The following is a 15,485-nucleotide window of genomic DNA, read 5'->3' as shown; positions in this document are numbered from 1 at the left end:
AACGGAAGAAGCTATGAGTGCGTGAGAAGAATGAGGAGACAGACACTTAGAATTTATAGAAAGAGATCGGAAGATCAGAGGGTGGAGATCGCTCATGTTGGAGGTCCACTATAAAGAAACGGGCTTTTGGTTCAATCAACACCGTACACGTGGAAGCAAGAATTGAGCTAAGAGGGACGAGTCAAGAAATAGGAAAGTGTGAAATTTGTGGGGATCCACAACCGTAAGGATTTGGGGGCTACGAGAAGAAGGAACTCTAGTCCAGTCTGGCCTTCTGTGGACCATCTTATTATCATTATTATTCCTTCAGTTCTTTTATTTTTTTACGGAAATGTCCAAAACCCTCATTTAATTTCAATTATTTTTTTCAAAACTTATTTTAAAATTTCAACATATATATAGTGGAATAATAAAGAAAATCAATTAAGAACTTTTATTATATAAAATATTTATAGTCAAATATTAATATCATTTCTTGTTGATATTTTTATAAAAAAAAAGGAATACTATATGATGGAAGGACTAAATTACTAGACTTTGTAGGTACAATTATGTTCGATAAATGTGGTCTCAGTTATCTTAAAAAGGGATGAATTAATTTTCACACTAACAAATTTTTAATCCCCTTCTAAATGAGATAGGCTACTCAGTATGCAGAAGAAATAACAATCAATTTGATAATATTCTTTAAACATGCAAGAAAAAATTGATTGCAACAAAATAAATGAGATAACGGAAGAGAGAATGCAAACACAATTTTATACTAGTTCAGCAAAATTCGTTGCCTACATCTAGTCCTCAAGCAATCCATTTGAGATTTTTCTTTCTATTTGTAAAACCCTTTTACAAAGTTTGAACAATACAGAGATAACTCATCTCTTGTGTTCGGAATTCCTTACAACTTAAGATGTAGAAGCAAAACTTTTAAGATTATTTTGATGATGCCAAAGATTATTAAAGATTCATTCAAACAAGATTAAAGAATCAAGAAGATTCAAGAGAAGACTCAAGATATGCAAAAGCCTCAAGAAAAGCATCAAGGTAAGTTAAAAAAAAAATTTTAAAAAAATATTGAACAACACAAAAATTGTCCAAGAGAATTTTTCAAGAAATATCTTTTACCAGAGTTTTTACTCTCTGGTAATCGATTACCATAAGGTAGTAATCGATTACCAGAAACCCAAAACATTTTATAATTAATTTACAAAGTAGTAATCGATTACCATTATCTTATAACGTTCAAAAATATTTTCAAAATAGTGTAATCGATTACACAATATTTGTAATCGATAATCGGTGGTTTTTGAATGTTGGATTTCAAACCTCAACATGAAGTCACAACTTTTGATAAAATAAATTGTGTAATCGATTACACCATTATAATAATTGATTACACCATTATGGTAATCAATTACCAGTGACTGGTTTTGAAAAATTGTCAATAGTCACAATTTTTAAAGTGAATGATTTTGAAGAAATTGCCAAGAGTCATAACTTTTAAAGTGACTGGTTTTGAAGAAATTGCCAAAAGTCACAACTTTTAACATGGTTTCTTCAAGAGCCATCAAATGACTATAAATATGTGACTATGACACGAATTTCTAAAATAGATTTCTCAACTTCTTTCTAAGAGTTTTTTGTTCAACACTTTCTTTATCAAGAAAAGTTCATTGGACGAAAACTTGTGCTATTCTATTTTCTTCCTCTCCTCCATTCTTACAAAAAGTTTTTCAAGAGATCGACTATTGGTTGTAAAAGTTTTCAAGAGACGGTCTACTTGGTTGAATCACTGGACACATAGGAATAACGTCTTTTAGGGTTCATTGCAAGAAGTGAAATTTGCTTCTTGGTGTAATCACTGGACATAAAGGAATAACGTTCTTTGGGTTCATTGCAAGAGGTGGGATTGCCTCTTGGTGTAATCACTGAACACAAAGAAGGAAGGTCCTTTAGGGTTCATTGCAAGAGGTGAGATTGTCTCTTGGTGTAAACACTGAACACAAAGGAGGGAAGTTCTTTGTGGTTCATTGTTTGTAAAGGGTTTTTACAAGGTTAGTGAAAACGCTCAAGTGGAATTTGCTTGAGAACTGAACGTAGGTACGGGTTGTGGCCAAATCAGTATAAATCTGGTTTTACATTCTCTCTTTCCTTAATCTCTTTTATTTTCTGTTGTGTTTATATTTCTTTAAAGTTATTTCTCCTTATTTATTATTCGAGTAACTTATAATTAAAGAAATAATTGAATATATGAAATATTTAAGAAAGATAAATTTTCAATTAAGAATAATCAACGAAATCTTAATTTAACTTCCCCCCCTTCTTAAAATTTCTTAGACCACTTGTCCAATATAAGAGACCCTTGGTCCCTTAATCAATCTCTTTGTATAGGAAGAAAGAAGAGAAATTATTTCTTGAAGAGAAGGATATTACAATTGAAGTCCATGGATGAACTCTTAATGGATTTGCAAGTGTTTGTCAAAGAGTTTTTTTGAGAGAGCATTTGGTAATGAAGTTCTCTTGGAATATCTCTTTCATTTTTTTTTGAAGTCAGACACATACATATATATAGGCCCTTCATGCATTTTTAAAATGGTTTGAAGAGATGTGTTTTTTCAAAAAAGCTTTTCCTGAATTTCTTCACTGGTAATCGATTACATAATTATATTTTGAAAGGTCATGACTTTTGAATTTGAATTTTAGGAGTTTCGTTGCTAGTAATCGATTACAGACATATGGTAATCGATTACATGTTCAAAATTCAAATTCAAAACCCTTTTCAACAGTTATATTACCAGAGCCTTGCATGACTTTAAAACCCTTTGTTTTGAGGTAAAGCTTGATCTTGAAAAAATCTTGAATCAAGGCTTTGTTTGTTGGAGCATTCTTGTATTAATCTTGAAGCAGTCTTTATCCTTTTGAAGCGGTCTTGTTTAATTCTTCTTTGGTATCATTAAAATCATGTATGCATACATTCACAAATTATAAATTGGCATAACATTATGTTTAAATAAGTTTTCCATAAATAAGTAGAGAAAAAGAAGAAGAAAAATGAAATAAATTAATCTTATAAATTAAAATTAGTTTATACATAATTAAAATTAATTTTTAAATTAATTAAAATTTTAGTTTCTCCAAAAAGCTATTTTTTATTTTTTAAATAGAATAATGATAATTAATATAAATATTTATAAAATATATTTTGAAGTAATAAATTAAATATTTCTTAATCTGATAATAAAAACCTTAAACAGTTAAAATTTAAGAACGGGGAGAATTTTTGAGTTGGTAGAAAGTGATTGTTGATTGACGCGTTAATTACGGTACAGCTATGTGAATGTTAACCCGCGTTTTTTTTCCTTTTATTAAAGAAGGAATTGGAGTGTCAAAGCTAGATAGTACATACATTAGACAACTTTCTCTTTTTTACCATTCTTATTTTGGGGAGTTATGACTAAGATTTTGGAAAATCCAAAAAGGAAGATGGAAATGAGAAGATTGAGGAAGATTTGATTCATCTTCCATGGTGGCCCTTATGTTCATCAAGAGATCCTGTCCATCTCAGGACAAATTACACTTTGACGGTTCTGTTTATTAGTAGTAGTTCATTGTATTCTATTCTCTGTTTTATCTACAGTGGTAAGGCATTTTTATATCTCCCACTGATCCTATCATTTTCCAAAAAAAAAAAAGAAGGAAAAATATCCGTTTTGTTACATAAAACTAATTCCAGCTTCTGATAAATACGATTAAAGACCTCATAAGCGTGCATTCATCATTTCATCTTAAGTGGAATGGAATTGAGAGAGGAAAAACATAGAAGAAGAGACAAAAGATTAAGAAAGTAATAAATGTAATAAATGATACACTAAAAAAAGAGAGAGAGCAGAAGAAAATAAGATAAAATAGAAAGTAGGGGATTATTTGTAATTTTTCATATTATGTTTTTTTATTTCAATTTTCAACCTTTGTCATGTTTTGAAATTAAAATTCCCTTATTACCATGATTTTTTCTATACTGCAGTATGCAGTATTATTTAGCCTAAAATTTGGTATATTATTAATAAATATTTTTATTGATGGGTTTTTAAACGATTTAAAATCTTATATATAAAAGTTTTTAAGTAATGAAATTCTGTTCATAGATACTTTTGAAATAAATGAGTTGCACTAAAATAATAAAAAGCAAAGTTGCGGTAAAATTTAATTGCTTATATTAAATTGTAAATGGTCATGAAATTGAAGAGTTATAAAAGTTAAAAATTGTTTAGTACTTAAAGTTTTATTCTTAGGGTAATTTTGGAATTACAATAATATTAAATAAATGATTTGCATTTTTTATGCTTAAATAAATAATTTGTGTTGAAAATAAAAGTTGTAATGAAGTTTAAAGACACAAGTTGAGGGTATAATAAACATATTTTAAAAATAATCTGTCAATTATGAAAAGATATAAGTTGATTTGATGATTGAGAAGAGGAGTTTAAGTATTGAAGCAAGAAAAAATAAGTACTTATGAATTTAAATCTCTCTTATATTTTAACAAATTAACGATTAATATTTAAAGATAAAAAAATAACTGTCAATCAAATTCAATAATTATAAAAACTGTTCTTGTGTAATTTTAAAGAGTACAGAGGTTTTCATTTGCCTAATAATAATGAAGCTTTACAAGTTAAAAATAAAGATTGTGGTGAAGTTTAAAGGGTAAAAGTTAAAAGAAAACTTATACTAATAGATTACACTGAAGAATTACAACTAAAGTTTTTTTTAGAGTTACTAAAGTTAAATAACTTGATTTAAATATAATATTAAATCCAATCAAAACGATAAGTTTTTGTCTAATATAAAAAAAAGTAAACAACTATTAAGAAATTTATTCATATTGAATAAAGTAGGTAAAATTACATTTTTAATTATTCATTTTGTCTTTAATTTTGTATTTTGTCCCCTGATAAAATTATTTACAAATTTTGTTATCGTATTTAATTAAATCACACAATGTTAGTCCTCAGATATAGTAATGCAACCATCAAAGTAATGCGATTGATACGTGTCACGTCCTTATTGGATGATGACTGTTACACAGTGATAATCCCTCTTGACGATTGTCACGTGTCATGTGTTGATTGGATGTCAACTCCATAAAAAATAATGGATGATTGACCGTCAACATTATTATTGTAACGGTCAATGTCAGTGTGACTTGGATAAATACGAGGATAATATTTATAAATAATTTTATTGAAAACAAAATCTAAAATTGAAGATAAAAAGGAAATCAAATTTGCAATTTTGTCAATAAAGTACAAATAAATTATTTGGAGAATCTTCAATATGTGTTTGTCTTTTTACTTTGTTGACGCAATAAATTAAAGAGTTCTCAAAAACGTTTTTTTGTATCAAAGGATGAAAATATTGATTTAATTGAGCAACGAAACAAATTATATTAATAACTGAAAGTTAAGTGTGTCACTTTTTTTTTAAGTATTCTTAAACAAACTATTATAATTAAAGACTTAATTACAAATTTACTCTCCTCTTCATTCGTGAGAAGATAAACTAGATTTGTAATTAAGCCTTAATTAATAAATGTATAATAAATCTTGTGATTTAAGCAAAAACAATCCAAATAAATCTAAAAAATATATGGACTTCGATTTTTTATTTTTGATTTTGAATTGTGTTAGATTTGAACACCCCTAATAAGGCATAATTATTTAAATAGGAAAGTTCCAGCTTTATCAGTTTTGGTCGAACTGAACGAGGGAAAAATCGAAATCGTATTAAAATACGAGCAATTAATTAATTAATTAAATAGTTACAAATGACAAATGCTAATGCACATCTATCATATATGTTATAATCGCAAAGAGATTATACATATGTGTGTATGCATCAATCATATGAATGAATAAATAAATAAAATAATTAAAATAAATGAATCGTCTTCAACGACACCAGGAAAAAAAAGTACTGGAGTTCAAAAAACTCAAGTATTCATGAATAATCCCACAGAATTTGTTCTATACGAGCATGGCCGAAGCGATGATTAGAATGAGAGCAGATCCGCCAACTCTGTTGAAAACGGCACCGTTTGCAGCTGGTCCTGGTGCTTCAGATGGTGGAGTCGAGATGGTCGAGGGAGGGATGTTCGGAGTAGCAGCTGCAATTGGGGGCTCCGAAGGAGAAGAAGTAGGTGGAGCCGGAGGAGAAGACGACGGTGGCACCGCAGCAGGAACAGGAGACGGAGACAACGCCCTCCTCGGTGGAGTGGCCACCGGCGTGTTGGTCGGTGATAAAGCCGGCGAAGAAGCTGGAGATTGAGCCATCGTGGAGCTCAACAACAATGCAGCAGCAGCAACCAACATAAGAACAAAAGTACGAGCCATTGTTGAGAGAGAGAGAGAGTTAGGAGAATTTCAGAAAAGGGACTATTATTGAGTTAGACTCTGTGAGAAGAAAGAAGGTATTTATAGAAAAAGAAGGGTGGTGTGGTAAGTAAAGTAACCGTGTAAAGAGGGAGACGCGGTTGGGCTAATGGAACATCTGTCTCCGAATCTGTTACCGTTGGATATAGGGAATCTGGTAACGGTCGAAAACGGAAACCAATACATTACTGAGTTGACCGCGTAAACACTTTTCTTCTTCGACTACTACAGTAACGTTGTTGTACCGGAAGAACTAGCCGTTGAACGGAATTCGTTTAAGAAAAGAAGAAACAAATTCATACTTGTTCACCAACTCATGTACGCGTTCCACACTGGAGTACATGTTCAATAAGCGCGTTTAGCCCATGATTTACGCAAATTAATGCATACACATTACAGGCTCATTTATTGGAAACAAGGTTACGTGAGTTACTAAGGTTTCTGTACCTGCACCAGGATACTTTGGAAAGTCGAGCAATTTGAGTAGGTTATCCAAAAGTGTTTGGTTGAAATTTCTCACAGAAGACTCGTTTGCTAGAGTTCTCAAAAACCTTTTTTTTTTTTTTGCTAAACAACATATTTAAAAAATTATAAGGATTATTTAAGCTCTTGAAAAACAAAAAATATATATTGCATAATATCTTTTTAAAGTTTGAACAAATAGATTCCACATTTGTAATCAAAATACATTTATATTGTTTCTAATCCTTTCTAAAAAAAAATATTATTTAGGCTAATAGTCTAACAGAATATAAAATACTAATGTACTGTTCAAGACATTTAATTGCTGTTCCACTTTTGTATTTAAGATACTAAGATTTTTTTTTTCTTTTCAACTTGATGTTTCAATATTAATATGTATTATTTATATTTTTAGATTTAATTAGACAATTTAAATTATGATCTAATCATCATGCATTGACATATAACTAACATTTATTAACTTTGGTAAAAATTATTTAAATGTTATTATTTTTGTCCTTATATAATATATATGCATATGACCTTTGAACTAATTCATAGATATTAAAAATGAATAATTTAGTTAATAGCATGTAATTTGAGCTAAAAAATTTAAGTAGGATTATATTTTAAATTCAAGTTTTATAAATAAAAAAACATACTAGTTGGAATGAAATATAAGGGAAAATTCTTAATTTTCTGGGATCTTAAGTTGAGGATTTTTTTTTTTATAGAGGAAAGTTGGTAAGGTTAGTTTTTCATGTTTGATTTGATTTTTAAAAAATAACATTTTTGAGAAATTAGAATTTTTTTTGACTGTTTTCCATGAAAATATTCTCATGGAGAAGATCAGAATCTAGTTAAAAAACAAGCTTAATTACAGCAAGACTCTAGTTAAATTATTTAAAGAGGTAACTAATTAAATATTATGATAAATATATTATTTTATTTTATATTCTCAAAAAACTTATATGAAAATATTTATTAACAACCATACAAATTTAGTCATTCATAAAAACTATGATTCTCGGGATGATTCCTAAGAATGATGATCCTGTGCTCGAACAAAGTTTCCTTGTACCAAATGTCATATTTCATTGACAAAATCAATAGATATTACACACTTATAAATGATAACCCAAAACTTGTTAATAATTTATATTATTTTTTAAAATATACTCTTAAAATTATCAAGAGTCATCATCTCACTCCTTTGAGATATTTCACTTGATTACCTTCTATCTAATTAATTAATATGTAAAAAGAGAATAATAGTCACTCTTATTATTCTTCAAAACAGAGAGAAAGAATTTATTATATCTATTTACATCATTGTTTATTGACTAATTGAAAAGAAATTAACGGTATTTTAGTAAAAAAAAAAAGTGTAATAAGGTATTGTTCTATAAAAAGACTAACAGATTTCTATATATATATATATATATATATATATATTTGTTCTATTTTCTTTTTTTTTAAAAAGAAAATAAGTATTTTTATAAGGACAAAAAAAAAACAATATTTCTACTCAAAATTTATTTATTATTATTTTTACTTGCCAAAGAACTTTAATTTAAATATTTTTCTTTTTATTTTAACTATATTTCTCTTCAAACAAACTTCTATTTCTTCCTCACTCTATTTCTTCTTTTAGCAAACAGCATAAAGAAAATGAGGCACATACTCCAAGAGTACTAAAAAAAATTGCTCCGTAGTGATCATTAACTACATATGGGAAAATATAACCGTCAAGCCACCAATATTAACCATTAGCTATGACAAGGTACAAAAGGAATTTATTTATAATACACAGTAGAGCTACAAATCATAACTTTTCTATCATGGACATTATAGAGGAACTGTGATACATGAGTAAATGTACCAAAAAGAATGAAGAAACTAGGGCCAATGACTTCCAGAGTCCAGAAATGATGAACCTCTAAAAGGCACCAAAGAAAAAATAACCCTGAAATAGCAATGCCCTTGTCATGGCACTATGTTTCAAGAATCAAGATGAACATTTTTGGTAGAGCCTGCCTGCCTGAAGATTATCAGACAAATGAATAAGAAAAATCAAATCACAAATAGAATAATGGTTTCTATAATCTATAACTTTGTGTATTCATCAGCAGTATGGAAATCTAGTTCTTCATATGTGTCCGACCCAGGTATCTAGTTATAAAAAGGATGTTTATAAACCAGTAACTGTATTAGAGTCATCAACCCTGGTGGCATTATCATTACCACTGTCATGAGTGCTCAATTGGCCGTTAAATTCCATGGCGTATATGTGACCCATTTTCACACGTTTGGTCTCTAAATATCTCTTGTTCTCCGAAGTGATAAGAGTTAACAATGGGATCCTACCCGAAACTGTCAAACCATAACCTTTGAGCCCAATATATTTTGCTGGATTGTTTGTCATCAGCTTCATAGATCGTACACCCAAGTCTCTCAACATCTGCGAGTAGAGAATTTCAAATACAATAAAAATCATTCCAGTTAACTTCCATAACCATTTTAGTAAATCATCATCTATTAAAGAAAAGCCAAATACTATGTGAGTACTACTGATATAATTAATACCTGTGCGCCAATGCCATACTCCCTGGAGTCAACTGGCAATCCCAACTCCTCATTGGCTTCAACAGTATCTCGTCCATCGTCCTGTAGGTTATAAGCACGAAGCTTGTGACCCAATCCAATGCCCCTTCCTTCGTGTCCACGGAGATATACCAGCACACCCCTACCAGCAGCCTCAATCTGTTGCATCGCAAGTGCAAGCTGATTTCCACAGTCACATCTGGCAGATCCAAATATGTCTCCTGTCAGACACTCTGAGTGTACTCTCACAAGAACATCTTGTCCGTCTCCAATGTCACCCTGTTAAATAAAAAATGTCAGAACCACAAAATGGTTTGAAGTTGACAATTGAACCAATCAATCGAAGTAAGAAAGCTTCAAGACAATTGGAAAAGCTTGCCAAGGCCCAAGTTTGCAAGCCCATTGTCAGGTTTACTCACTATTTACTAATGAACCCATTCTTGAAGGTAAACAAAGAAACAGATGAGGGATTGAGGAATGGATGCAAGGTTTCAAAAACACACATTTCATCCTGTCTCTTATATAACAACCTTAAAGAAAATGGACGATATCAACCTTCCCTTCTAAACAGAAAAAGTAGTGAGATGCAAGAACAGAAAAAATAGGTTATCCTGCTAATTGTATATGATAATGCAGAAGAAGCTGCCCATCAACATAAATGGTAAATCACATTGCTCTACCATATTAACATATCATGCTCAAACATTTTGTCTGCTTAGTTAAACACATTCATCCCGCAACAATTTTGTGTGTGTTTTACTTAAATCACACTTTCCAATGTAAGTTCGACTGAATGCTACACTCACAATGGATTGATGTTCAACTTAACTTATGCTGATTCATGCACACCTTTAGCTGTTAATTCCCTCATTGATTAAATCAATAGGAAAAACTAGGCTTCTTGGAAATAACTCTGATAAATATAAGGAACTGGTATTTTATGATGTTTCAAATTGGCGAGGCCAAATGGCCATCTATGTCAATGTTAATTAAAATAACACTTGATGTGAAACAATATGGAAACAGGCCATCCTAAAGAAATGGAACCTCAAATTTTGAAAAGAAAACAGAATAGTGTATTAAATATGTCAGATAACAGCATTTTTTTAAATGAGGTAAATTGTTTTCAACCTCCCAAAGCCTTGCCTGCTTTATCAATTATTTTCTAACAGAGTAGAAGCTACTATAATAATGTTAAGGTTTAATTACCCATTTAGTCTTTATAGTTTTCAAACTTATCCCTTTTTTAGTCTCTATAGTTAATAAGTGGATTTTTTAGTTCGTGAAATTTACATTTTAATTCTCAAAAGGTCTCTGTCATTAAATTTTTTTAATTCTGTTAGTTAAAGAATTTTAACAATAGGGACCTTTTAGAAATTAAAATGTAAACTTCAGGGGCTAAAAAATTCACTTATTAACTATAGGGACTAAAAGGGATAAGTTTGGGAACTATAGAGATTAAATGGGTAATTAAATTGACAGTGACACTCTCACGAAGTCAAGATTTGTCTATAAATAAACGACTAAACAGTGTAACCTAGGAGAGATGATATGATATTGAACCATTCCCATTTTGCCAATACCACATTTGCAGAAATCAAATGTAAGCTAAAACCTAGGTAAATAAGGTGTGATTTACTCTGAATGTAGCATATTTTACATATTTCCACTATAACAAATGTTCACAAGTGTTATAACATATATAACCATGAGCGCCGCTCACCTTAACCATGGCAATATGCTCAATCCCATCTAAAAGTGATCTGTAACAGTAAGCTGTGAATGGTCCCCACGTTGTAGGTATCCGTGCAGCAGAAGAGCGATCCACTAACTTATCTCTTTTTCTTCTATATCTGCCATACCAATAAGAGTTAATCTCCTTGCTATATATAATTAAATAAGCAACAAGTTACCCAAGTAGCAAAAACCATGAAGAAAAATAATGGATAAGAATTAAATAAGCACTTAGAATTTATCAAATGGAAGATTTTTCGAAATAAAAAAGCTTTCCATTTTCTTAATAATATACAAATTTATATAATCAGTAAAAGGTTCACCAAAAGAATATTTAATAAAACAATCATTATGTTTGACTGATTCAAACGACAAAAAGCACCACAGAATCCAAGTTAGTTCTATTATGTATTCAGGATTCAGGCTTATAAATTACACCTATATCAAACTCATTTAATATATTTAACACTACTTAAACATAAAAAAGTATAGTATCTGCACTAAAGCAGAGTCTAAACATAAATATGCATGCAATGAATTTTATTACATGGTCCATGAATTGTAACTGCATACCTTATTAAGTCAGCAATAGATACAATTTTTAAATTTTCACGCTCTGCAAACTGGCGAAGCTTTGGCAGTCTAGCCATGGAACCATCATCATCTACAATCTCACACAGAACTGCCACTGGATCCAAGCCAGCAAGTACAGCAAGATCAGCAGAAGCTTCTGTATGTCCAGCTCTCTTCAAGACACCACCTTCCCTGTATTTTAGTGGGAAAATATGGCCTGGCCGGTTGAAATCGCCTGGAGTAGAATCTCTAGACGCAAGGGCCAAGACTGTTGTTGCCCTATCGTGAGCTGACACCCCAGTGGTTGTACCATGTTTAGCATCCTACAAATGCATATTAAATTATTGAAATGTATCAAGTTGTTTGCAACACAGGTCTATCTGAGTATACAGATGATTTAAGATGATAAAAAAGTGTTCCTCCCTTGTGTGACTTAAAATGGACGCTAAATGAAGATGAAAACCAAGAAATAAAAGAGATAACAGGGTGGAATTTTAACAAGGAAAACACCTAAATATGAGAAGGAAAAATTACAATACTTAATCCAAAAAAATAATCTCCACTATATAGTTGGATAACAGTACAAAGTTGTCTTTCAAACTATGTTCATCATCAGAGGTATCTCTTTTTCTTTTCTCTCTTTTGAGAATTACAATTATTTCCTTGTCTCTTACCCTCAAACTTTGGATTCTTCTATTTATAGAAGGTGATAAGTGATTTGCAAATATCAAGACAAATGTTTGATCTTTATAAAACTGTGTTTGCACCTTTCTAGGGGATAGTCGGTCCCCTTTGATTATAGCAAAAGTTGGTCTAGACCTAGAGAACCCAAATTGTATATATGCAGATTGATAACAATGGAAGACCTTCAGAAAGATATTGCACTAACTCCACATGTGATGATTCATGGAAGAAAAGTAGTACATACCACTGTCACAGTAAATGCTGTACGAAGTTTCTCATCATTAGCCTTACTATTCACCATCAAAGGAAGTTCCAATCTATCCAGATCTTCCTCTTTCATGCTTACACAAACTATACCAGTTCCATGTTTTACAATAAAAGCCATTGCCTCGGGTGTTGCCAACTGTGCTGCCATTATCAAGTCTCCTTCATTTTCTCGATCTTCATCGTCCACAACCACTACCATCTGCATCATTGATATCAATATCAGTTAATAGCAGTAATATATCTTCATGCAATCATGATACTGGAACAAAATAAGAACTTCAGCAATACACAATTCTCAAATGCTAATTATAAAATAGGGGAAAAAACAGTTTTACTGAGAGAGTAGCTACCTTTCCCTGGCGAATGTCTTCAATTGCCTCAGAAATGGAAGCAAAACCTGCTGTGGGGCTGTCCAAATCAAATTCATCGTTGTCAATAGAGAAAACATTGCTTGTTAGCCCTGTGTCTGCTGCCAGTGTTCTATTCGGCTGTACCTCAATTCGAACAGATTCATCACCAACCAGATTTTTACCTATCACAATGCCATTGCCATTTGGATAGGAAAGTAGATCACCCCCTCCAGAGATCAACTTAGCTTTAATTCTCCCAATAGCATTGTCACTTGAGGGAAATTTAGAATTCATTCGGACAAAAGGCACATCATTGAATAATTTGAATTGTTTGCTCGCCCTGCATTGAATATAAATAAGAACACAACAAAGATTAACTTAACAACAGTGACATCCAAAGACAAAAAACAGAGAGGGGGAGTAAACTAAATTCCAAAGTTTAGCACATGATGAGCAGCTCTGTGGTCTATGCAGCTAAAATGCTTGAGCATATAACTTAGAATGACAATAAAGATAAACATTTTGATACAAAAACAAAGTGGTTGTCCATAATTTGACCGAGACTAAATTAAAATCAAACAAGCAGAGAAGCGATTCCTAACATATTTTATACTGAAATTTGAAATAATCATTTCACACAAGAAGAAGAGAGGTAGAAAGAAATATAATATCCATTATATTTCTGTATCACTGGAAAAGGTTCTGTCAGCAGCATGGTTTTATAAAGAGCCCATTTAAAAATCAACACAAAAAGAGGGATCTTGCATAAAATTGTGGATCAAAGAAGCATGATACAGCCAAAAAGGTTTTTGATAATGGATCCCAGAAATGAAAATGCAACACTCTATCTCATAGAGAGAAAAAAAAAGTTGAATAAATAAAAAAACAGATATTGGCAGTGTATAGCAAGCAACAAGATGTGAGGAAAAAGAGACTGACCGGGGACATGAGAGGGCTGGTGAGGAAGAATAAGAGAGATTGAAAGAAGCCATTGTTTTGGGAGTTTGATCAATGAATGAATGGTTTTCAGGTGAGAGTAAGATGACGTCTCGAATTAAACTTATTTATATTGAGAAAGCAATGCAGCTTGCGTCGACTCGACTTGTTTGGTGCTGCCGCTAGGAACCGTTGCCGAAGCTGACTCAGAACACACCCTTGTTCGTGTCTCCTTCTTGCCACCCATGACCCATCCTTATATATATATAAAATCAAATTAAATAACAATAAAATAATCAAATTATTTATATTTTAATATATTTTAAAATATTTATATTATATGTTAATCTATATGAATGAGATAACAATGATTTTAGATTAATACAAATTTTTGTATAAGTAATTTTTGTGAAATAAACTTTAAATCTAATGGTAAGTTTTTAAAAAAATATTATTTAGTTAAAAATTATTGAATAATGTAATAATGGTTAAAGTTACAAGACAATTTGAATTTTTGAACTCTTTTTTTGTTTCTTTATATATTCAATGTTCTCTTTTGATTTTTATTCTTTCTCTTAGCCTTCTTGTTAATCATGAGAGAAATTCTGACTATATGAGAGTATGATTTAAAGATAAGTAAAGTCTAATCTATAATTATTTTGTCAATGATTAAATTTAAAAATTATCTAGATAATTCAACCTTAATTTTAACACTTATATCCAATTACTTGATTTCTGTTATATTTTTCATAATGATAACAATAATAATAATTCTCTTTATTCTCTAATTTATGCTTATAATATTTTGTTGCATTAACTTCTTCACCAAAGAAAATATTTTAAATGAACAACAAGGGAATATAATTGATTAATTGTATGAATAAATTAAAGGTTCATTTTAGTTTAAGCCTAAATGTAATTTTAATCTTTCTATATTTATTCGATTTGAAATTTTGATTCTTTCATTTAAAAATTGAGTATTTAGTCATCCTATTTTAAAAAATTCTCAATTTTAATTCCCTTATTTCAAAATATAAACATTTGGTCCTAGCATTTTTTAAAATTCACAATTTTTTGTTTTCGTATTTTAGAAAATCTATAATTTTAGTTTAATTTTTAATTTTACCTAAGTTTTATTTCTTATTTTTTAATTGATTAAATCATTTATTAATGCTACGTTAAATAAATATATTATGTTTAAGATTCAATTAGATAAAAAAATATAAATAGAATTAAAAATTTGATCAAAATTATAGATTTTTTAAAATAAAACAACTAAATGTTTATATCTTAAAATGGAAGAACTATAATTGTAGATTTTTTTAAAACAATAGGATTAAATGTCTTAATTTTGATTTGGAGGGATCAAATTACAAATTAATTAAAATAAGAGAAATAAAATTATATTGAAGCATTTATTTTATTATTGTTTTTTTAATTCTAAAAT

The 15,485-nt window shown here is 30.2% G+C and overlaps 2 protein-coding genes across 2 annotated transcripts; both read right to left on the bottom strand.

Moving 5' to 3' along the window:
* Window positions 1-5,772: 5,772 nt before the first annotated feature.
* On the bottom strand, window positions 5,773-6,459 carry LOC114386987 (classical arabinogalactan protein 1-like). Its single transcript, XM_028347077.1, has one exon. The coding sequence runs from the start codon at window positions 6,387-6,389 to the stop codon at window positions 6,024-6,026; it is 366 nt and encodes a 121-aa protein (XP_028202878.1). The 5' UTR covers window positions 6,390-6,459; the 3' UTR covers window positions 5,773-6,023.
* A 2,171-nt stretch (window positions 6,460-8,630) lies between these two features.
* LOC114385650 (bifunctional riboflavin biosynthesis protein RIBA 1, chloroplastic-like) lies at window positions 8,631-14,260 on the bottom strand. Its single transcript, XM_028345652.1, has 7 exons — window positions 14,042-14,260; window positions 13,103-13,442; window positions 12,730-12,951; window positions 11,802-12,124; window positions 11,218-11,347; window positions 9,477-9,773; window positions 8,631-9,351 (listed from the first exon to the last, which is right to left on the bottom strand). The coding sequence occupies exons 1-7, from the start codon at window positions 14,092-14,094 to the stop codon at window positions 9,082-9,084; spliced, it is 1,635 nt and encodes a 544-aa protein (XP_028201453.1). The 5' UTR covers window positions 14,095-14,260; the 3' UTR covers window positions 8,631-9,081.
* Between the last annotated feature and the right edge of the window lie 1,225 nt (window positions 14,261-15,485).

The sequence above is a fragment of the Glycine soja genome, chromosome 15, assembly GCF_004193775.1.
Source record: "Glycine soja cultivar W05 chromosome 15, ASM419377v2, whole genome shotgun sequence".
In the NCBI taxonomy this organism is placed as follows: domain Eukaryota; kingdom Viridiplantae; phylum Streptophyta; class Magnoliopsida; order Fabales; family Fabaceae; genus Glycine; species Glycine soja.
The sequence above is the reverse complement of the archived record's forward strand: the minus strand, read 5'-3'. Positions and strand labels throughout refer to the sequence as shown.